The 24840-nt window shown below is 40.9% G+C and overlaps 1 protein-coding gene across 2 annotated transcripts in view; it reads left to right on the top strand.

Moving 5' to 3' along the window:
- Positions 1–24840, top strand: part of LOC119657105 (espin) — a 198603-nt gene that overhangs the window by 35903 nt on the left and 137860 nt on the right. For both annotated transcript variants that reach the window (XM_038063863.1, XM_038063862.1), the window contains exon 2: positions 7460–7654. In XM_038063863.1, the coding sequence (XP_037919791.1) occupies positions 7460–7654 (195 nt within the window). The remainder of the gene's footprint in view (positions 1–7459; positions 7655–24840) is intronic.

A 24840-nucleotide genomic window follows, 5' to 3' on the forward strand; every position in this document is an offset into this window, starting at 1 on the left:
TCTCAATTGTATAAAGTTTCTCGCCTAAGTCTTTCATTTCTTATCCAATTGACTAAACTTCGTTTGCTCGTAATTGCCTATGTTCAGGCGATACGAGTTACAAAAAGCTTTGGCAATATTTTTCCTTCGTAGCTATGTTTTGAAGTTGTTCCAAGATATATGTGTTGTGCATCTTCGCTTCTAGCTTCCATAAAAAATTTTTTGATAATGAAAGAGTTTGTTAAACGCAAATTATCCAGGAGGAAATGTTGAAAAATAATTTATCTGAAATTGTTTCATCAATTAAGAAGCGATTACAGGCTTACATATTTTTGAAAACGGCATTTAATATGAAACGATTGGGAAACCGAAAGCTCTGTGCTTCAGGTACAGTAGAGGTTTTGTATGTTATGATTCCTATATAAGATGTTTTCGGAGGCGAATTCTAGGGTTTTTGTTTTAAATTTATTTCATTTATTGAGTTGAACAAGTGAGTGTCCAACAATTTATGATGTTACATATACTATCCTAGTACATATGTACCGGGCTTTCTTACATGATGCTCGATCTTTCAAGCTTTACAAGATTTTGTGTAAAACAAAATCTTATTAAAATCAGTTTACTGTCTGATCGTCCGTCTGTCTGTCTGTGCCACCTTATATCTCAGAAACGATTACTTCTATTGATACAAAATTTGGTAGAAAGATGGAATCTGTGAATCCCATTGCATGCAGGGTCATTCAGTCATAATTCACGGTGAGTTTAAAAAGGGGTTCCCAAACACGTACCGAGTATAGTCGTGTGGCATATGAAATGAAAGGTTCCTATTAGTACTTTACAGAGCTGATATAAGTTTTGACACTGGTTGCAACTATCCGAAAAGAAATATGGCAGACCATGCACATGATATTTAGGCCTCAAAATACTCTCCAGTTGAAATAAAGTTAATAATAGTATACTACTATATTTTGCAAATGTACTACGAACCCCCCGTTAAGCTCATCCTAGATCAGTAAAATTTTGCAGTGTTAATGTGAAGCATTATACTGGAAAGTTAGGTGGAAATCCCAATATTTTTAACAAACTTGTAATAGGTCAAAAATTTCCGCCAAATGAATTCCCTCCAAGAGATAAAATACCAATACCACATTGAATCGAATATCGGATATATAATTAGTGTACCTTACACAGTTTCCGATTTCTAACTTGTTTTGTTTTATATCAGCTCTGTTATGACCATCATGAAAAGCACGACTTTTTATTTGAAATAATTTGACGGTTTCTGCTTTCTCACTGGTATTATTTATTTTATTCGGATATACCGATATTTCGGGAGCAAGTGGTTCTTCTTCTTTCTCTTCAGTCTTTGTCCCGTTCACAAGCGGGGTTGGCTCGTCGTGATCGATTTCGCCATTTGGTTCTATCGAATGCCTGATCTAGGTGCAATCTCGAGGCTCTTAAATCCCCATCCAGCGTATCAAGCCGCCGTTGTTTCGGCCTGCCTTTTGGTCGCTTACCATCGACTTCGATGTTCAGACCAATCTTGGCAAGTAAATTATCGTTAGCACGAATTGCATGACCATACCATCGAAAACGCCTCCCTCGCAATTTTTCCACGATCGATGCAGCCCCATAACGATCACGGATATCCTCATTTCGGATGTGAGCAAGACATGTCACGCCACTAGTCCAACACATCATCTCCGTCTCCATTACCGCAAGACACCATTCATTGTCTTTTATAGTCAGCCAACACTCAGAAACGTAAAGGGCGACAGGACGGACGACATTGTGGTAAATTTTGGATTTGAAACCTCGTTGATACGTTGATCACAAAGAACACTAGTTGTGAAACGACACTTCATCCAGGTTGCGTTAATGCGTGAAGCAATTATATAACGCAGCTCTCCATTGGCTGATAGTCTTAACCCGAGGTATTTACATCGCTCAGTTCTGGGCAGATCACTGCCGCTGACAGTGATTGTGCCTGTTTCATGGGGATCGGTCGTCAAAAATTCAGCGTTGTTTAGTTTCAATTTGAGACCGGGTTGCATGAGGTGATCATTCCATTTTTGGACAAGTTGCTCGAGATCATGTTTACTATTAGATGCTAGGAAAACATCATCTGCATAAAGCAGTGTGTAGGTTGGATGTCCTGTGTGACGATGTCCATAACAAGAACAAAGAGGCGTGGTGAGTGGGGCTTCCTTCATGATCACCAACAGAGACATGAAGCGGTTTTGATACACTCGCCATACTTCGAACTTCGGATTGTGATAGAGCAATTCAACCCAGCACACGAGTTCTTCTGATTCGAAGTACTGTCGTAAAGCATACCAGATGAGTTCGTGTGGCAAAAGGTGAAACACTTTCTCTAGATCCAGAAATGAAATGTAAAGAGGGCGATGCTTCTCAAGGTGTTTTTCCACAAGTAAACGCGCAGCGTGTTTTTTGTCAGTAGTTCCACAGTTTCTGACAAATCCGGCTGGATTCATGGATATTTGAACGATTTCGCGAATACGGTTGTCAAGAATGCGTTCTTCATGATATGGGAAAGTAACCGGATCGGACGGTAATTTGAACATTCTGCTGGACTACCTTTCACTATTCGAACAGTGGTAGTTTCTTGCCAGTCAGATGGTGTTCTTCCTTCCTGAATAACCGGATTAAAGAATTCACTAAGCCACAGTGTTGGGTCCCAGCTTTTCGCTTTCCAGAGCTCAGATGCGATCTCGTCAGGTCCTGTGGCTTTCCGCGATTTCATTCGTTTTATTGCTTCCTCGGCTTCAGTTGCGATGACAGTTAAGTCCTGTTTTATCGGTGGCCTAATTCGCAGGACAGTAATTAACGGCCGATGTTGAGGTGCGATGATCTCACCTGTTACCGTCTGCCTTTTCATCCACATGACCATTAAAGTCGCCAGCAATGATGATATATCGGTCAGCAGGCACCTAACAAGTCTTTTCATTGAGAAGTTGCCAGAAGGCATCTTTCTCGACATCAGGTCGAGCTGTCTGTGGTGCGTACGCGGTGAAGAAGTGAATAGTGATAATATAATGGTGATCTTCAGCAGCCGATCATCAAATCGTTCGACTTCTTCAATGGCATGATGGAAACCCTCTGAGATGGCAAAGTCAACACCATATTGAGTGTGTGGGCTACCAAAATAGAGAAGTTTGTAGCCATTTTTACCGCGTTCAATGTTGCAGCTTTTGCCACCAGATCATCGCGTTTCTGGAAGAACGCAAATATCAATGCGCCTTTCCCGAAGGGCTCTTGCGAGTTCCTCGGTCTTTCCAGTTAGGGTACCAACGTGCAGACACATATTTGTTTTGTTCGGACTAACTTGCTTACGTCCTGACGCCGTCCATGCGTCAAGAACCCTTGCCCATTTTTCGATAGGACCGGAGCCGGGGGTAGACGTCCTAGTATTTCTCCGAGGCTTGTGACTCAATCCGATCATCTTGTTTCTAACGACACTGTATGCATTTTCTTGGTCGGCCTGTGGCGGAACCTGTCATCAAGGCAAATCAGGTAGAATTTAGCGTAGTAGAATAACTCCAACTATACTCTATTTATCTCTTTCCCTGATCTCAGCATTTGATTTTTGTTTTACTGATGATAGTATAGAGTACGTTGCCTTAAACCTTGCTTCACCTGGGCTTGGGACCAGCATACTATGTTAATAGCATGGCAGAGTTTCGGGAGCAAGTGCCTAATTATTTCAAATAATGTAATCGCTGGAAACATCGCAAGATTACGCTTATTAACAAATTTTAATTGCTTATATCCATAAGACATCTTTACCAATACTTCATTAACGCATACGAATTATTTTTAGATTCATTACCGAAACAAGATCTCATCTTAATAATCCGCAGTTAGCGGAAAATGTCCACTAATTTGAGGCTAGAAAGCGCGCACTTTTCCATGACGGAAATTCTCCAGCTATCTCAATTTTCCAGCTTACACTTCTAAATTTCTATTCAGTCTCCAAACATTTATCAATTCACTAAAATGCATGCACGCACAAAGATTCCCAATGAAGCATCCGATCAGCTGCTTTACATTAGTTGTAAATGCATTCATTTTCCTCACCCCTGAAATGCACAAATTACATTTGTTAGCACACGTTGTGGGCATGTATATTAGCCGGACCCGCAATCTATAGGCAAACAATAACAAAATGGTCAGGATTATTTTTAATATTTTGAGAATTTACCTATTATTATTAAATATTATTTAATGTCAGGGTTTCGGGAAATTTAAACGCCGTCCTATGATCAAAAATGTCAAAAGGTAATTAAAATGATCGTTTATACATTATGTTGTTGTTATTGTTTTCTGGGTCTGCAGCTCCTCGGTGAGTATGCTAACTCACAATTACTTTGAACCGCAGGACCTGAATGTCAGGATAGAGCCTATGACGCCAGCAGTAATCGATCGTTTTAAAATATGTTGACTAAAATATAGGGTCAAATCTCTTCTTGAGTTGGCTTTTGCTTCCAACACGCGCTAGTCAGAACTCTATCAAAGTAGTGTGTCCTAGGCTTCATCATCATCACCGACGTAATAATTGGTATCCTGTCTAGGCTGCGTTAATAAGGAACTCCAGGCATCCCGGTTTTACGCCAATTCGATATCCCTAAAAGCTGTCTGGTGTCCTGTCCCACGCCCTCGCTCCATCTCAGGCACTATCAGTAAGGGCACTATCAGCACAAGTCAGTAAGTGTTTCTTTCCAGTGCTTTTTAAGTAGGTAGCTCCGTTTAGGCAATTTGTGAAGGCGTTATATGTCGCTTGTTTTGCTTGGAAAAGAACTTTTCGATGAGTTTCCCAAAACGCCTTTCGGTTGAATCATTTTCCATTTACTTTAAATGTCGACCTTGAATCCTGCGGTTGGATGGTTTGCTTAGTATTATCGATACAGGTGTCTGGAATATTGAATTTCAGTCTGTGGCATGCTTAGAGCTATGTCTGAGGTCGTGGTACTGGATGGTGATTACGCTGTGATGCTCATTTTAAATGAGGAAACGTTGCTTCCCCAGGAGAGACTTCCGCTCCATATCGTAGTGATATCATGGACTACAGTGTGGGTTTGACTAGGATTACCGTGATTTAGGGGTATGAATTTGAAGCAACTAACCATGACGATTTAGAGTTCTGCCTTTCGCTGACGTCGTTGAATCGTCATAGGTTCTGCTGCGGGCATTAAAATCACCACCAATGATAATGTTAGATTTATTTTCTAAAGAGAAGAAAAGTATTTCAGTCTCTTTTCGAAAGATATCATTTGAGGTATTTGATCGAAAGTAGATTGAAGCAACTGTTAATTTAGATATTTTATAGTGGCTATGCAAATATCATGATTAGATTGATAATGCACTTTCAAAAATTAAATGTAGATTTTGATTTCTATATCAGCCACTGCACTAGAGATCGTGGTATGCGCACAGCTTTCGTTGTTATTGGAAATTTTTGAATTAGGATATCAAAGTTTTGGCTATTAGAAACGTATTCAAGGGAGTTTTTATTTTTGAATAGACTTTGAATATTATGTTGTAAAGTTTCCACCATTTCCGACTTTAACAATTAGGGGATCACTGGATGTATCGATTTTATCTGCTAAGGCTAAAGTAGTTGGCTTTTAGCTGTTTATTCTGTTCGCTATCTACGGGTTTTTGATATTCTGGCAGAATTGATGCACTGGGGTGGTTGTGTGGAGTCTCAGGACAGCTGTTGACATAGGGGTTGGTTCTTAGAAACTAGTTTTGTGTAGTCAATTAGGGGAGTGGTTTTATTTTTAGTGACGAGGCTATAGGATATATTGCTCCTGAGGATCTTATTTACGTCGAAAGTGCGTTTGCCATAGGTAAAGCAGAAAAAAAGTCGCCGACTAGCTTATTCAAACCCAGAATGTCGAATTTCAAGAAAATCTAGTCTTTTTTGGTTTCTCTAAGTAAAAAACAACGTTTTGTCTGTATCTTATGTGAACAGCTCTCTATGCTCGTTTTTCCATTCGTTCATAGGTAAGAATATAAAATATTGCTTCATATTTTGCCAAAATACCATATACACATGTATGTACAATAGATATCAAAGGAATATGTAAATATTGTGTTAAACAAACATTCCAGCTAATTGATCTAACGCACCTTGGCGCATTTCCAATTTACTCTATACACGAAAGTATATGTTATATACGTACAAACATGTCCAACTTTTTGAACTCTATCCGCAAACTCCATTAGCACATACAAATACATACACATGCCTGTCACCAGTTATTGATAGTGACATTCAAATAACTAAAAACAGCCAAAAAAGAAAAACGTTCACTTTATATGATGATGACGTCATACACGTCTTAGAGTGCAATCAATTTACCTGAAACGCAAAAATTTAACGTTCAATATCTTTGTTAATAATTGCATTCAAACTTTCGGGAATTATGTCTTATATTATTGCCCATATTACCAAATTTTATACTTCTAGGATGAGCTTAAGGGGAGTTTTCAGGTAAATTCCTGAAATATTAAAAGTGAGAAGCCCTTTCATTTAATACCCCACATGACTATGTTCCGTGGAAAAAAAATCGTGCACTCCTCTTTCGTATTTATGGGGAGCCCCCCTTCAAAACCTTAAAAACACATGGATTGTACATTATTATATTATTTTTACCTGAAGAAGCTTGATTGATTGCGTGACCATACGATCGAAGACGCCTCTCTCGCAATTTTTCCACGATCGGCGCAACCCCATAACGATCCCGGATATCGGCATTTCGGATGTGATCAAAACGTTTCACGTTTTGGAATCTTTGGCGGAATGAAATTAATCCTGAATTTGATTATAAGAGTATTTATATTCTGATTAATTCTTTTGTTTTATTTTAGAGTTGCATAGAAAAAAAAAATTAAATGCAATCATCAATTTCCATAAATTTTTTATATTCTGGGACAGCTCTCTTAATGCGTACCGCTCCTCTAAAAAAACCCAATGCTGTCTCATCATATTATACAGTCTACATATCAGAATTAATTTAATTAATAATGCAAGCTTTTTCTATGTTTTGTCTGAAGTATCTATCTCAGGCTAAGATAATATGATACAAATATTTGGGTCATTATCAATTTCTATGAAGGCTCATGGGAATTTATATTATTCGGAAAAAGTTGAAGATATTTTTCTTCATATTTCTACTTTGGATCTGAAGAAAAAAATTAACCATTTTCATTACCACTGAACTCGTAATACTTTTTTCTATATCAAACAAATGAGCATTTCTAGTATACGGCTCCATCAGAATTCACCCCTTTCCTCCATACAATAGTTTGGAGCGTGGTTAGTATGAGGGGTCTAAAAGTAATAAATACTTTTCCTTGAATTCAATTAACTTTTAAATTTTCTCGTATTCGGTTTATTTGTGATTTATGTGATATTTATTTCATCTCAACAATGCTGTTTTCCTTCATTTTTCAGGAATTTCGTGGCGAATTCACGACACTTTAATGGTTCAAAAATGCATTCGCATGTGGACACTTTCGAAAACGTCCACAATGGAAGCATTTCGCCAATAGATCGGCCTAGTGGGGGCGCTTTGGCCTTACATTATGCAGCGGCACGTGGATGCATTGACTGTGTTAGGCTATTAGTTGAAGCATCAACAGAAATTAGGTGAGTTTGTTAGTATATAGCATCATGTTTTAATGAGTGAAAACCAAATGCAAATTTAAGAATAATGAACATTGTGTCAACGCTCAAATGCAACCCAATATTTAAAAGTGAAAGGAAATAAATATTTATCAGGAAACTTTGAATTTAAATTTTGCGTAGATGCCGCTGCGTAAGAAAATCAGCTATTTGCGTCATCAAATTGAAAAAGAACATTTCTGGCGTATATCACATTTTTTTTTAAATATCCAATCACATTTTCAAAACGCTTTTTAAAAAACTGGTAAGAATGATCCCTGATCATAGCTTTGTTTCAATGAGTATTAAAGTTAAGTATTGCCAACTTCATTATGTTTGATGCTTCCAACATAAAGTTTTCAAATGCCCCAAAAAAGTCTTATTTACAGGCATCATTCAGTCAAAACAATAATATTGTTACGAAAACTACCGATACCTTCACCTAATATACAGTCAACTATCATTCGTCTACTTAGATTGCATAACACCCCTCCATATATGTTTGATGAATTCAAATTATTTGAAATTCAAAAAGAAAGAAACTCGATTTCACGTACTTTTTTCTCAAGATACTATGATAATACTGCGCACTTTTATCTCAAGATGTCCTAATTGGCATTTTAAATTAGACTGTTTATAAGGATAGAGATTGAGCCCTTCTTTTATTAATATTATTACGTAAATGCTGAAACTTGCTTATTTGTTATTATTATTATTTTTGTTAAGGGAAAGTCGCACCGCGTCCTTGAAGAACTATTGTGCCCCTTTTACTGGTTATAGTGTACCTGTTGATCATAGTATCTCAAGCAGGCCAGTAACCGTTAGGAACTTTAGTATGTTCCCCACTTCCAGAAGTTTCAGCTTTGCATCTGGTATTAAGTGTTCTCCCAGATGTATCGACCTACTTTGCACAAGTGCTGGACACTGTCCCAGGACGTGCATAGAGGTTTCGTCCTCCTCCTCACAGAACCTGCAGGCAGTGTCCGTAGATATCCCTAGCTTCCCTAGGTGGTAGTTCAGCCGACAATGACCAGTGAGAATTCCCACTATGATTCGGAGGTTCTTTTTGGTGAGGTTTAAGCAATCCTTTGTGCGCATGGGTTCGTATCCCCCAATAAGCACCCTGGACTGCTCCATCCCTGGTAGGCCCGCCCAATATAGTTCCCTCAACCGTTTTTCTTCGTTTCTTAGATTCATAGCCATGAAACCGTTTCCGATTCCACAGAAGGGTTCTGGCCCGTATAAAGGCATCCCTGCTCCCTTCTTGGCTAGTTCATCCGCTGCCTCATTGCCTTCCAGCCCAGCATGGCCTGGAACCCAAAGTATCCAGACCTTGTTGGACGAGCCGAGTGTATTCAGTCTCTCAAGGCATTCCCATACCAGTTTAGAGTTCACCTGGTTGGACCTAAGTGCCTTGATCGCTGCTTGGCTATCGGTGAGAATAGCTATGTTCTGCCCCCTGTAGTTCCTTTGTTATTTGTTATTACATAAAACCCTGAAGTTTCCAAATTCCATAAATCATTACACTTACTTCGAAGACATTCGTAATCCTTGTTATGAATAGCATTTTATCCTCGATATGTTTTATTGCATTACGTAGCGCAGTGAAAATCGTCGTCGGTATACCTTTCACAAAAGCTTTTGTTCACACCTGACCACTTAACCATTAAGGAGGATCCAGTTTTTGTCTGCCTCAGACAACAGGGAGAGAGATGTATGTATGGAGGTTGCATTGTCCTGCTCATTAGCGGAGGCAAGGGTTGAAGAAGGATCGGAGCCTTCAAGTAACAGTGACAATCAGGTTCCATGGTCTATTCCCACATATCAGCGCAGCAAAAACGTGTGCGCGAGACAACCTTAACTTTAGCCGATCTAGTGCTATTGGTGTGTCAAAAGCATCGAGTATGTGCCACTATTGGTAGAAACAACGCTACTAAGGTAGACAAATTGATCGCACCCTGGTTGGTTTGGCCATTAATGTCTGATGACACGTCAGACTGGAAACTTCAGTTGCTAGTGTTTATTTTCAGTTCGACAATATCTCACTTTCTAAATCTAGAGTCATTTCACCAGATTCCATGACTCGATAAGAAAGCAGCAGATATCAAATATAATCAGCGTGATCAAGGTATACAAGGAAAGTCGTTATATTCCACGGAAGAGTTGCACGTCCTCGAGCTAAGGCAATATAATGACCAATGACGAAAAGAACAAGGTGACATTGGCGCTCTAGGCTCTCGACTTCAAATTCCTCTGAAATTTTACCTCAATGCAGCCCGTAAAATATTCACTACGTGTTCTGTGTGCTAGCATCAGGCGAATTTGTAAATTTCTCTTGCTATCGCAACAAAGATAACTTGACGCCAACAGTCTTTGGCTATCAAAAACGGTTTATGACTGGTTTCTCTAATGTAGACATGCTCATAGTCAATGATATCGAGGACCCGCTTCCTACAACTTAGGCGCGAACCTCAACCTGCTGAACATTAGGAAGGTGAAATGGTGGGATTTCGAAAGTATCCTTCGTCTCTTTTAGCATTCTGCTTTTGTATTCTGGAGAGCTTAGTGGTACTTAGCGTGAATCAATGGTGTCGGACTGAGCTAGTGGCTACTGCAAGACGCGCTCTTGTGCTTTAGCAATCGGTTGCTGACAATATCTTAACTACGAGATTCTGATGCAGATACACTAGCGCCACGGTTGCGCGCCTTTATACATCAATGGATATTTTCGATATAGACAAGAAAGGTACAACTACAGGCAATTGAAAAAAGGCCCACTGTTCCGAAATGAACAACACATAAACAGGAACTTGGAAAGAAATAGCAAATGGAGAATAAAAACTAACGAAATCGGGTGTTCGCCTGTTTCCTATTGAAGGGAATTGGAGGGATATTTGGGAGCGGAAGGCCACCGACGATGCACGGACTTGAAAGCGAGTACAGCAGGAAAAAATCAACCCGACCAGGCAAAGTGCAAGTAATCCTTTCTGTTATCATAGGCTGCGTCACTTCATCGAGATTTCGATAATTTATAAGATAATTTCGTGAGAAGTTTACAGCCAATGACTAGCATCTCGGAACAAAGTCTGGTGGTTTTTGGTGAAGGAAGGGGGAGAAGTTGCCCATCGTCGACAATGAGGAGCTGAAGAGAAGAAAGGAGTGTTCGACCATGATTATTAATTGTATGATATGTGGTGAAGTTCTGCCGCTCCCTGTTATCAACGCATTTGAATGGATTAAAGCTGCCAATTTTGACAGTTTCCTTGTGGAACTTCTGCGAGCAGCTACTGCAGAGTTGGTACTTCCATTCATTGGTAAATTGTACGAAACTGAAAAATGATCATTGAGAAGGCGCCCGGTTTTAGTGTGACAACTATTTCGATGAAATAACGCGAGAGAGTACTAAAAGACAACTCGAAAACTTGACCAACAGAAAGTAGGTTAGTTTCCACTCTGGCTCTGTATGTACTGACCACATTAACACTCTTCGGGTCATTGTGAAACAGTTTTGGAAGTTTAGATCTCCTCTGATCTGCTTTTCGTCGGTTCTGAGAATTCTTCAGCAGGGAATGTATCTGGTGTGTTACGCCCGGACGGTAATTCAGGCGAAACTAGTATAATTTCAGAGGGATTTGAAATCCACAATGGAGTTTGGCAGTGCTGCATTCTGTTGCCATACTATGCATACTATACTCGCACATTCGTCTCGTCCTCGGCAACGGCCTTCATGCTACCTCAGTTAGAAAAAATGATGAGGTTGAACGGATTGTCTGCTTGTTTTCTCACTGAGTCTTAGCCCTAATGTGTCATTACGCTCTTCTTATTTGCATAAATGGGCAGAGCATGAAAGGCATCAACAACAACGATGGCGGGACCAAACTTGACATCACTCAGCGTATTAACAACCCTAGATGCGTCTTCGCTGTTTTTCTCCAAAATTTGATAATGCAACTATCTTCAAGTTCAGGTTGTTCCGCGCTTGTACAATGGGATGCTTCTCTTCTTCTTCTTCTAAGTTGTTTATAAACTAGATCTAGTTACTTGAGAATATATACATATATTAGAAGAACAAATGAAATAGCTAAATTTGCATTCCTGCATGTATCTCTTTTGATTAAGTACTTCTTTGGGATTGTGCAATAATAGGCAACCTCCACCGTGAAGGCAAAAGCACTATTCTAGATTCGGTACTCTTCAGAACAAACTTGAATTGAGTGCATTGGCAAATAGAATAGATTGTCAGAATACGAGTATTCATTGTAATATGGTGTAAAGTGATACGGACATTCTGAAACTTCGGTTTACGATCACTTTATTGTTAATAGATATTCACAAAACTTTTCACTATCGTTCTCTATGTTATGCCCTCTATTACTGCAATCTGTACTTCTAGGTTAAACTTGTATATACGTATATGTATCACATACTATACATATATATTTACTTTTCTACACAAAGCACACGAGCAATCGCTAGTTTGAACATCGAAGCAATTTAATCGAGTTTTACTCGACGATAAATGAAAAATTCTTGAACAATAGTGAGCCCACGTGTGATTGGGCAATTTGCAAAATTAAACTATTTAAAACTATTGCAAAAGCCATTCAACTGGAGAAATCAAATCTATTTCTGATCAGAAAACATTAACACCAGCTCGTTAAAAAAAACATACCAAGCTGATGACGCCGGCCGCGAATCTTTTTATTTTAAAGGTCAAAGTAATGTTTTCGAAAATATTTTGGTGTCGTCTGATCAATATTTAGACAGAGCCGAACACTCGTGATTCTCATTAAAAATGGTTTTAAGTCCATTTTTTATAATTTTTAAATAGTTTATTGCCAGAAGATATATTGCGTGTGAAATATTTGAAAAATTTTCAAGAGAAAGGCAGGCAACAAAGCAGCACGTATGCATTCCGTATCGCATTCTGCACATCAATATCTCGGAAATTCCGCTACTGGTGCAGCCAATTTAATTCACCGTTTTTGCTTTATGAATTATAAATTGTTCGGCTAAATTTCCTCAGTCCGGTAATCACTAATTTATTCCTTGCTAGTGTGTAAAAGTTGGTAAAAATGAACTTTTGGGCTATATATTCACTAGAGCATTCGTTGCAAGTAAGTTTCTGCGTATGCTACTTGTTAGATTGCTGTAGGTATTTTTCTATTTCCATATTTATATCTCAAGCTGCACAGGTTGTGTTTAGGAAAGGAAATAGAAGCGTATAACTTCCGTGAAGTTGAAAAGTAAAAGATACTTTTAAGAAAAATTTCAGTGATGCATTATGAAGATGATTACAACTGGTTTTAACTGTAGTCAGCGATTTAAAATTCATGTCATTAAAATATCTATTTATAAAATTTTGCTTGCATAAGATGCACGAAACGATGAAAGGTTGTGGTGTGTGTATACGTGTGTATGAGGTGGAGGAGAGGCAAAGCCTCTGAGAATTCAAATCCTAGTTGCCCATTGTACTCTCGTCCCCCGTATTATGGTATATCCTGAAATCATTTATATTGAAGTAATAAAAACTTGTTGTTTCTTTTTCGTTGGTGTGGGTATTTATTCTTGCAAATACCGATATTTCGGGAACCACTTGTTCCCTTCATCAGTGCTAACAAGTTTTTATTACTTCAATTAATTAATCGTTGGAAACACCGCATAATTTCACTCTGATCATTTATGTATCACAGGATTTCCGTTACATCATTGCATTAGTATATTACCAGCAAAAATCTGATGTCTGATGAGTTCATAGATAGGTACTCCTATAGAAAGTGCTCCGTGAATCCCGCTTTCTCATTATACGATGGACACGTATCATCTTGGAGAATTCCTATTCTGAACATATACTCAGCTAGTGACCACAATACTCCTTCAAGTTTTCCTGCTTTTCGACGGGATAAATTTTGCAGTATGTTTGTTTGGTTCTGACAGAAAAAAATTGGTGTGTTTAGCAGCATTAAGGCTCTGCCACCTCCCATTATGGGAACCTTGTACCCAATTTTTAATAACAGCATTAGTCAATGCTACTGTCGCTCCAATTGCTGGGTCCGATCCAGATATGGGGGAAATTGAACCCTGTTTTCTAAGGCATCCGAAATTCATTTTCCACTACTGCACACAGATCGAGCAGAATAGTTCCATCGTGTTGGATCTAGAAATAGAGTTCAATCGGTTTCTACATTCCTGCAATGCAACTTGACTATCACTACAGATGGGGATTCGCATGGTATTCAACCGCTTGGCATATACTTCAGCGAGAGAAACTTTTGCATATTATCCCAAGGGAAAAGTCTACTTCTCCTTCTTTTTATTCGAGAGCCCTGTTCTGTTTTTGAGCCATCTGGGTAGAAGACGTCAGTATATCCTGCCACGCATTGTTCTGCTTCGTCCTAGTTTTCTCTGCGTTTCAAGGTAATTTTATAACTTTCACCAAACGGTTGTTTGGGGATCCAAGAATCAGAAGGCATTGCGATGACTGGATTCAGTTCTCCCAATAATTCCTCCAATGCCCTATGCAACTTACGTCCATTATTCCCCAATAGGTGTAATTGAAATATTCTATGAAGGTCTCTCGCGGCAGTGCTCCGAATGAATAAATGTCTTTCTCATGGCACCAATAATATCCAGACACAGTTCTTAGCAGTGCGAGTAGTTTACATTGTTTCACCTTAACCTACCACATGATGGATAAGCGAACATCGGCCCAATGATAGCAACATACATATATTCACATTACTACCTGAGGCCTAAATCCCCATGACGAGGTAAAGGTCCACCTAAACAGCCCATAAGTTGTGAAAACTCGCTTCATCCATGTTTATTCCATAGAAGCTTTTTATCTAGAGAGTTTAAGAATTGTACCCCTAATCTCTGGAAGGCAAAGACCATTCAATTTCGTCCATTTTGTAAATAATACCTTTGTGATTTTATTTAGATTTATTGAAAGTGCATGCCTGAGTGACGAATGTCAATCAAAATAACCATGCTTTGTATATTGCTATACACCTTTCCGAAATAAGTTGATCAACATAGTCCACAGAATTGGCGACAGCCCACCTCCTTGAGGTAGCCTTTTATCAATTCTCAGCATCCACTGAGTTAACACAGCAGGCTCACAGTAAAAGGTTCTTTCATTCTCCATGAACCCTCCCACCACATACTCGCATTTCAGAGTTGCGACCTCTATTTTTGAAACCAAAGAGTGAAGAGCAGACTTACAGGATTTCCACGCTCAACCAGCCTCTCCAGACACTCCATCGAAAGTGATGTTCATCTTATTTGTCTGAGTATCTTGGGATTTGAATAGTCAGCCTGGGGAGGCTTGGGTATGAGGATTACCTTAACCTTCTGTCACGAGGTAGGCACATAGCCCAAAGAAAGAAATTCTGGAAAATTTTTTCAGGAAATTGCTCTAGGTTCTTTCTACTTTGCTTGAGCATCGCTGGATAGACGCCGTCCATAACAAGTGCTTTGAAACGTTCAAAGGACAGTACAGTAGCCCTCGCTTTTTTAGTGATAGCTATTGCTCCCACTTTCATGTTGAAAGGTTCACAGAAACTCTCAATTCCCTTTCATCCATTTGTGACACCTATTCTTCCGATTGGTGTACTTCCAAGAGAGTCCGTGCAGACTAAACTGCGTGAAAATTCCATCCGGCTTTCTAAAAGAGTCTCTCGTCTTCCAGTTCCTCACAGTACGATCTAAAGAGATCTCGCTTCGAACATTTTACGAGCTTGTTATATTCTTGCTATGAGTTCCGGAAGATTGACCACTCTCATTCTTATTGTTCTCCTCTGGTTGATTTCCTGAGTTTTTGCAGTTTTTGGTTCCACCAGGGGGCCTTTTTACCACTTTGGCCTAGGAAAATAAGAATAGCCTCTTCATAGTTCCCAATTGATCTGCTACCGCCAAATGAGTCCTGAGTCGCCTATGAAATTCCTGGGGTTACGTCTTTGTATTATAGGCTGCAGTAGTCAAACCAAATTCTATGTAACGGCGATCTTCTTCCAGAAATTTTTAATGGCGCTCCTATAACTTTGCCAGCCTTGCTTCCAGTAGATGAATGAAAAGAATGAAATGCTCTGACACAAGGCCCAGATTCAGGTTGTAGAGCCAATGTCTATTATTTTTCCGAGTTATCACAATCTCGGCAGATGTCGGATTTTACCTAATACTAGCACTAAGTGCCAAGCATTTAGGCTCGGACGATCCTACCTACTTAAAAACTAAAGGGGCACTGGTGGTGGTGGCCGGTGGTAGGTCAGTGGGAGAATCCGTCGAGTACCCCCCGCAACATCGAGCACGTATGCAGAATGGTGTACTTCTGCATGGTTTGAACCAGACTGTGCGAAAGTCCCAGGACATCAAGGGAAGCCGTGAGGGATTTAGGTACAGTACCTGTAGCTGACAATATTATGGGAACTACAACCACCCGCTCGAGATGCCAAATTTCTTTGATTTCCCGAGGCAATGGCTCATAGTTCACCTTCTTCTCCACGTATTTCCGTTCAATGTTGCTATTATGGGGGATAGCAACATAAATAATATACGCGGAGCGACCCGTCTTGTCAACTAGCAGTACGTCAGGCTTGTTGTGTGCGGTATGGCGATCAGTCAGAACTTGCCGGTCCCAATACATGCTGTAAGCAGAACTATCAAGTACTGCTTGCGGCTCATATTGGTAAACCGGACATGTTCCCGTGCCCATGCTTATATGCAAGGTTTTGATGGATGACCTTACATACAGCATTATGCCTGGTGATGTATTGCACCGGTGCCATAACAGTACAGCCAGAAATGAGATGGTCCAACGTCTCTAACGCCGAACCACACATTCTGCACTGGTCGTTCTCCACCCGTTCTTTCATGATGAGCTTTTTATAAGCTCGGGTGGCGACCACGCCATCCTGAATGGCACACATGAACCCCTCCGTCTCAGCAAAGAGCTCCCCAGCACACAGCCACCTGTTCGACAGATGCAAATCGACAAATGGCTGCCAAAGACAATTCACGTGTTTACCGTGCATTGCCTTCGACTTCCATTCCTCGATCCGCTCCTGGTCCGACTTCACCCCACTCAGAGGATTGAAAGATCGATCCTTCAAGTTAAGTGGAGTCAGTCCACAGTCTGCCTTACAGACAGCCGCATGTAAGGGGCTCTCCTGCTCTTTACTGTAAAAATAAGCGCGCAGCGAGTCGACTTGGCGATGATGTTGTGCCGCCACGTCAACCACGCCCCTACTTACGATGTCACGAGGCAGGTTCATCCGCTCCACGGCAGACTTTGGGTGATGCATCCGGAATTTTGACATAGTTGTCCGTATCCGCCGCTGGACGTTCTCCAAGTCGGTCTTCGTCCACGGCAATATTCCGAATGCATAAGCCAGTGATGGGATAGCGAATACATTCAACGCGCTTATTTTATTCTTCCCCGAGAGATGCGATTTCAGCACCAGCTTTACACGTCGCAGGAATTCGGACAGCAGAGCTTCCTTCAGATCACCAACTCGAGCATGGGTTCCTTGCAGAATTCCTACCTAGAAGAATTCCTGTAGAAGTCTGTCTCGGTCATAGCTTCGATGTGGAGGTCACCAATGCTATGTCCGGCATGCGGCTCGTGATGACCTTTGCGAATGGCTTGGATTCGACATTTGTCTAATCCAAACTCCATCCGAATATCACGGCTGAACATGTCTATTATTCGCAACAGACTTCTAAGATGGTTGTCAGTACCAGCATACAGCTTGATGTCATCTAGGTACATCAAGTGTGTCAGTTCGCACTTAGCACGTAGGCCATATTTTATTGCAAAACCATGCCCTCTAGCATCATTCAGTAGCCATGAAAGGGGGTTCAGTGCCATACAAAACCAAAGAGGACTCAATGAATCCCCCTGGAAGATGCCCCTCCGAATACGGATGGGCTCTGAGGTATTAGCACCCTCAGATGTACGGACTGACAGGTGGTATGCCACCCTTCCATGACTGTCACCAAAAACTTTATTAGTTTCGGATCAATGCGATACAGATGTAGGATGTCGATTAGCCAGGTATGCGGAACGCTATCAAAAGCCTTGGCATAATCGATATAGCAAATGAAGAGGTTTCTTTGGCCTCTAGTTGCTTGTCCTACAAATACCGAGTCTATAATGAGTTGCTCTTTGCAACCCCTTGACCCAACTCGGCAGCCCTTCTGCTCCTCGGACAAAATGTTGTTGGTCTCGAGGTGCGCATTGATCCTTCCACTAATAATGGACGTGATGAATTTGTAGAGGGTTGGTAAGCAAGTAATCGGTCTTGTGTCTGCGGGGTCCTGCACCGTGTCCTTCTTAGGGATAAGGTAGGTAATTCCCGCAGTGAGGAAAGGTGGAAATTCCTCCGGCCGACTCATGACCTCATTTATACTCCGTGCCAACCGACTGTGTACGCTGGTAAATTTCTTATACCAGAAATTCTGCACCCGATCCAGACCTGGGCCCCTCCAGTTCTTCGAGCTGTTTATGGCTCGTCGAACTTCCTCTTCGGTAACATCCGCGAAATTCATGCCAGGTGTATTGGCATCGCGGGTGCCTTCGGCGGTGATCCACTCAGCATGCTCAGCATGCTGGGCAGGTAACCCCCAAAGTCCACCCCAATACTCTTTCGCTTCCGTCACCGAGAACTATATTGTCTGGGCGCTCTGTTGGGATTCGTTGAGAGATCTGAAAAAGCTCCGCTGGTTCCTCGCGTATGTTGCATTCTGGACACGTCTGGAATAACTTTCGCCATACCGTCGTAACTGACTGCATATGCTAGAAAGTTTCTGTTTTAGTGTGTCCAGAATTTCAACTACGGGTGTCTCACAGGGGATGGCATAGTTCCGGTAAACCCTCTGCACTTTATTTCTCAAGCGTCGGCTGGCATTGCCAGTGCTGATCTGAATCAGTCTAGCAATGTCCCGCCTTAGTGAGTCCCGCCGACGTTCCAGACGAATTTTCCATGGTGGATCTCTTTTGTCACTCAAACCAATAACGCGAAAGCGAATCTTCTGACCGTGCAATCTAATAGCCGCAACTGCACCACAATACACAAGTGATTGTAGTTGCAGCAGCGACATATCAGCACACAGTCGAGATGCAATCTCATCATTGATTTGAGATAGAATTCCCGGAGTTGCTGGAGATGCATAGAGCCTGGGAATACCTGGCCTATGCAAAGGATCCATATCCGAGAATTCCATACACGCTCTTTGGAATTCGTCCCGAACCTCAGCGGAAACCTCAACTGGACGGTGGAGAAGAGTGCTTCGGCGAGTACTGAACCTGTTGCCTGCAGTGCGGCGTGGTGTTGTTGATGCCGCCGCCTCTGCCCCCATCGACTCTCGGTCACCAGTTTCCCCGATGACTTCAAGTCGAACACGTTCCCTGATGGTGGCCGGGATTGTGTCACTGCGAGTGATGAAGCGGTACTGGTCTGCGACTCGCTGCACAGTCACGTGCGCGAATTGCGGGAAACGCTCGACGAATCTCTGGTGCAACAAGGGGCGGTAAGATATTGTACCCGCCCCGCCGTTATTTGGTAGTAGGAGCGGATGATAAAGAGGTCCATTTCTTCAGTCCATTTCATCCGCTTCCTACGCGAACCTGCTGAAGTGGTCGCCACAAATTGTGGCGAAACAGCTGCAGCAGGCGGAGCTGTGCTCCTGGTCGTCGTGGCGTCTAGACGTCGAACCGCCCCACGACTAGCGGTTTCGACGCCGTGCTGTCCATTACGAGAGCCCGACCCAGTCACCAAGTCAGACGACTCCCGCCGGTTATCCGTACCGGACCTTAAATTTCTCCTTCTTCTCATTTTTTGGTGGTGCATTTTATCCCTAGCTGCCAGGTGTGTAGATAGCTTCCTTAGTGAGTAATCTGCAAGACTGCAAAGTTCCTGCACTTTCCTCACCTACCCCCTGAGACGCTGCGGTGGCGTACAGCCATTCAGACTGAAGCTATCCATCCCTCCTCCTTTCACAACCGGGCTTGGGACCGGCTTCGGCGGAGTTTATTATTATTATTATTATAACTCGTACCTAAATTGTTATTGATTACCACCTGTAACCTAGGGCAGACGTGAGGCAGCGCCTAATAATTTGCTTCCGCCCTTGAAGAAACCATTAGTCCTCTGCATCTGGCCTGTATTTCTAAAAATACATGAGTGCACTAGTCACCTTTTAAGTGTATAATTTTTGGCACTCACTCCTTCCTTTTGCAACCGACGCCAAGACTTTTTAGTCATTGGAAGGAAGAAGAGTTCATAACTTACTTTCAGTTCTTGCCATACTGTTGTGTGAGACTTTTACTAAAACCTGCTTGAAGGAATTCACTTACTCCGCGGGGTTGTCATATGAGTATTACGTTGTGGGGCAGGTTCAGTTACCAACTGTGGCTGATGTTTTTATTCATCATTTTCCTCCTCCCGGAGAATATTGTGGATAACCTTCTATTATTTTTACACCTAGTTGTTTCTGAGGCTAGCGAGTGATCGACAGCAGCACCCCGGAGACAATTCCCACTTCCGCCCTGTGCGCGGAAAATTTCAGGCAATTGAAAATAACAGGGAGAGTCGTCATTCTCCATGTCCGCTAAGTATCATAATTGGGCCAGAACTTAGTCAACTCTTTCATGCCGTTTTTTAATCCACATGGAGACATTGATAGGCGTACAGTATCCGCAATTTACTTACTCGGTATAGGGATATTATTTCCTATTTGTTTTCTGCTTCAATGTCGGGGCTCAAACAGAGGCTGCTTAAAGTAAGATCGAGCTAACAATTCTCGAAATAAAGCGCCCGCGTCTTTGTCCTAGGCTATATTCGGCAACATTTTCGCTAACAATGTAGTAACTGCAAATGTTTTCATTGTTAAACTCCCAAAATGAGGTTTCAAGTTTAATTTTTGGTCAATCATGACTCTTAGGTAGTTAAGCACTATGTACGAATATATGGTTTGTTTCTCAACTCCAAACTTTATTAATGCTCCCTTTCTCCTTTTGGTGATTAGGACTGCCTCTACCTTATGCCCGGTATATTCAAGCCAGGATCTGATTTTCCAAATTACCTCGTTTGTGAGAATTTGTATATCCTAAATATCTTGTTTCACGATTGTCATTTCTATGGCTTCTACGAAGCTAAAAACGGGAGTTGTAACTTCAAAAATTTCATGGTATATTATCCAGAGGAAAATATCGATCCTTGTGGAACCGTATATGTTGTCCGTTCCTCTTTAAATCCATCGTTCAAATCGAAGCACAACAGCCTATCCGAGGCAATTCTATGACGATTGATAGTGCCTAACTCAGAAGCCTTGATTATTTCGTTTCACCTCGCAGAGTTAAAGGCTTCTTTTCATCGGGAGTAAGGGTCGGACAAAATTTATTCGTCTTTATTACTACGCAATTTGTGGGCTAGCGAATAACGAAACTTTACTGCTACCGAAGCGTTAACAAATTCCCGCGTATAGGCTCATGGTTTCTACAATATAAACACGTTCTCGACAACGCTATGGAGATTCACTAAACTGCTCGTTTTCACCAATTCGAGTGAGAAATTCAGCGATATAAGCTGGACGATATGGGTCTAACCAAAATATGATGTAAGATGGTGGTGGGACTTTGAAGAGAATTCGTCTCCGTCTTTCGGCAATGTGCTGTTGTTCTGTAGTAAATCAGCTAGCTGAAGACGTGACCGTTAGTGGATTGTTACTGACGGTTTCCGCAAGTTGCGCTCTATCTGATTTGACCTGGGAGTCGGTTTCTGATAGGATTTTAACTGCAAGATTTCTAGGTCCAGATTAAGGTGTATCAGAATTCTGCAGTGCTATGCCCCAATGGAGATTTCCGATATAATGCAAAAGATACAAATTTAGCGTAATGTGCGCCATGATAAAAGGGAATTGGTTGTTGCGCTGGTCAGGAAAATATAAACTGCTACAGATCGTAATTATTTCAGAGCTGTATCACAAAAGAACTTGCATGTGGTCGCAGATCTTTCGCTTAAGAGATGAAAGGAGCACTTCCTCAAGCCGCTCAACTCATATCAGATCCGGTGAAGTTCCACCACTTCTGGATGAATGGCTAGTCTTCGTAACACACGGATACGGACTGTTCCTTTAGATGTAGGAGAAATTATATCGATCATCAATATCAAACGGAATAAAGGCGGGGGGCATGAGGGTCTCCTCGCAAAGCAATTCTTTACCGGAACTACAGGTCCTGCAGGTCTGCTCTTTCGTCTCATATCGAAATCCCGGGAATCTGAAATTCCAAAAAAAGGGCAGCCCCCTCCATTCAATCTTAAGTGCTACAACTGAAGGATTATATGTGTGGTGTCTGCAGTCGAAAAGATAATAGCTTAAATAATCCTTGAACGTATCAAGGGACATGTCGAAAACTTGATCGACAGAGACGGGAGTTTAGATCTTCGCAGATAAGCGATTTGAGTAAATAATATCAAGGTTTTCAGTCTGACGGAACACCGCACTCTTCCTATTTGCATGATTGGGAAGAGCATCGAAGGCATTGATCAATTTGTATATCTTGGAATCCTGGTTTCTACCGAGGGTGTCTAGGAATCTTGGTTTTTACCGACGGTGCTTCTTTGTTTGGAAATGCGGTTATCTCAACACCAACTAGTCTAAGTTGGCATATGGAAACTGAATGTGACACTAAACCTCCAAGCATTCGTCAACACTTTTCTGCGACAAGTTAACAGTGGACGAGTTGATCATAAGATGGAAGTGGTAATGAGTAGATCACACATTAAGGAATGCAGTGAAACCCCCCCTTTCAAGGCAGTGGATGAGTGGATCACCCCTGGAGCACTTGACCCAAAAATGAACTTAGAGACCACACGGTTACTAATACTTCCACTTTGCAGGAAAAACCCTTCTTTTATGCACAGACTAGATTTTTGAGTACACCAATTTGTGCCTTGACAATCACTAACAAAGTCTTATTTGGAATGCCGTGTAAGCTTGGAGCTTTATTTTCCGAAAAATTCGTTCGCATTATAGTACTTCGGACATTTGCTCAAGGATTTTCTTAGATATTCAAGTCGCTGTTACAATTTTTAAAGTTTTATGTTCTGTTCTTCTTCTTTTCTCGAGCTCGAGAAAGGTCCAGGTCCCGTAGGGGAGTGTCTGCCTTGGCCTTACGCAGAATTTACGCTGAGCTCACTTTTTGCTGTAATGATCTATGCATCTGTTAACGATCTCTTTTGCAACCTATCTATTCTGTCTGTCTTAGCCCAAATAGAAGTCGTTAATACATTTCTGTGGCTGTTCAGGTAAACTTTCGTTTGATAAATATGTCAGTTGAATTGATGGTGTCTTCTTCTGCCTGGATTCCGTATGAATATCCTTGTGCTGTTTACGAGGCTTTGATATTTTCTCCCCATCTCTACATGGTTCCACTGCGACAATAACTGTCAACGGAATGCCACTTCAGGTACTTTTTTGGCATCTGAGCTAGATGAAATGACATGGATGATTACTGGTTTCAACAGAATGGCGCAATATGCCATACTGCTACTGAAACAATGGATTTATTGAAGGTAGTGTTCTTTGATCGAAACTAACTTCGCTTCGCGGGATATTTTATTTTGACTTAGTTATTCAGTAGTATTTTATATAGTATCAAAGTTCTCTTTTTCTTTGAACTTATTGCATTCCAAGCCATTATAGAATACAAATAAAGTGAAAAGTCTGACGTACCAAAAGCCCATGTATATATATTTACGACTTGCTAGTTGCAAATTTTGTGGGTTTTGTTGTCCATTGATATGGTTAATATTATCTTTAAATAATATTTTCCTCCAACTTTTACTTCCACCAAAAACCAATTTTAACCGATTACGGTGATGTTACCCCTTAACTCGTATTTGAACCTATGCTTTTATCAAATGCTTTATGTCGGAATAGTGACAACGAATTATACGCTCTCTATTGCAGTCATCAATTTAAATAGGGGAGCCACCGGGGCAATGAATGAAACTCCCATCAGAAAAGTTCAATTTCTACAACGGAATGCATTTACTAAGATGAACAAATAGCTTAATCAAAATATCTTTTTTCTGCCTTGATATCTTCATCAGATGGCATGTATTGCTTAAGCATCAAAACATTTTAACATTATTTATTGTATTTTGTAGGCACAATGGAAATGAAATGATTCATTTGTTGTTTGATTTCAAAAGCTGTCAACCTGCACAATCGGACAAAGTCAATTAAATCACAGCCTATTGATTCCAAACCCTAAAAATATGTGTGAATTTCAAAAGACGCTGATATTTATTTCGTCTCGAAAGAGATGACAAAAACGCATTCCACATTTAATAAGGCAACAACCTATCACGAAACACTTCCTCATTTTTTGTACGAGTAGTTAGCGAAACCAGATTCTCCTAATGACGGCTCCCAATCAATGAACTCATCAACATGTATAGTTTTCTGTCTGCAATCACCTCAACTTACCGCTATAAACAATTTAACTCGTTTGCCAAAATAATAGAATTTGGGAAAGAGAAAAACTTTCACTTCCTTCAAATGCGTACAATACGTAAAGTGTCTGCTGATCGCTTTTTGAATCGGATCATTGTTCGAATCAATCAAAAACGTTTCCATCAATCAACACATTTGGTTATCGCTTTTCATATGCACGACGTAACAAATAAGTGTCTGGATGTGAGCTTCTTCGATAAATACCTTTTATAGCGCTTATGGATGGTGATAGAATTGCAATAACATCTACCTTAGCTACCCATTACGAAATTATACTATAGTACGCTGGCGGCAACGGCGGTGATCTATTATCTTCCGCACTCGAAAAGTCGAAAATTTTGAATTTTGCTGGTAGCGATCAAGCGAAGAAAGTATGTGATTCGCAGCCATAGCTGTAATAAAACTGAAATTCAAAAAAAAGAAAACCTTGAATTCCATGCTCAATTAAGCCCCAACAAATAGAAAGTAATAGTGCGAATATTCTTCGTTTTAAATTTTACCATATTCGCGAAAAGCTGATTATTTCGGCTGCCGTGTGGCGTTATACGGAGTTAAATGAAAATTTGCGCTTCTGTGTAATTTCTTCTGTATCTTGAAATCCACAATAGCTTAGAAAGCATTGGCCAACATTTCGGTGGCGAGGTGTGCAT

This window comes from Hermetia illucens, chromosome 5 (assembly GCF_905115235.1).
Source record: "Hermetia illucens chromosome 5, iHerIll2.2.curated.20191125, whole genome shotgun sequence".
Taxonomy (NCBI): Eukaryota; Metazoa; Arthropoda; class Insecta; order Diptera; family Stratiomyidae; genus Hermetia; species Hermetia illucens.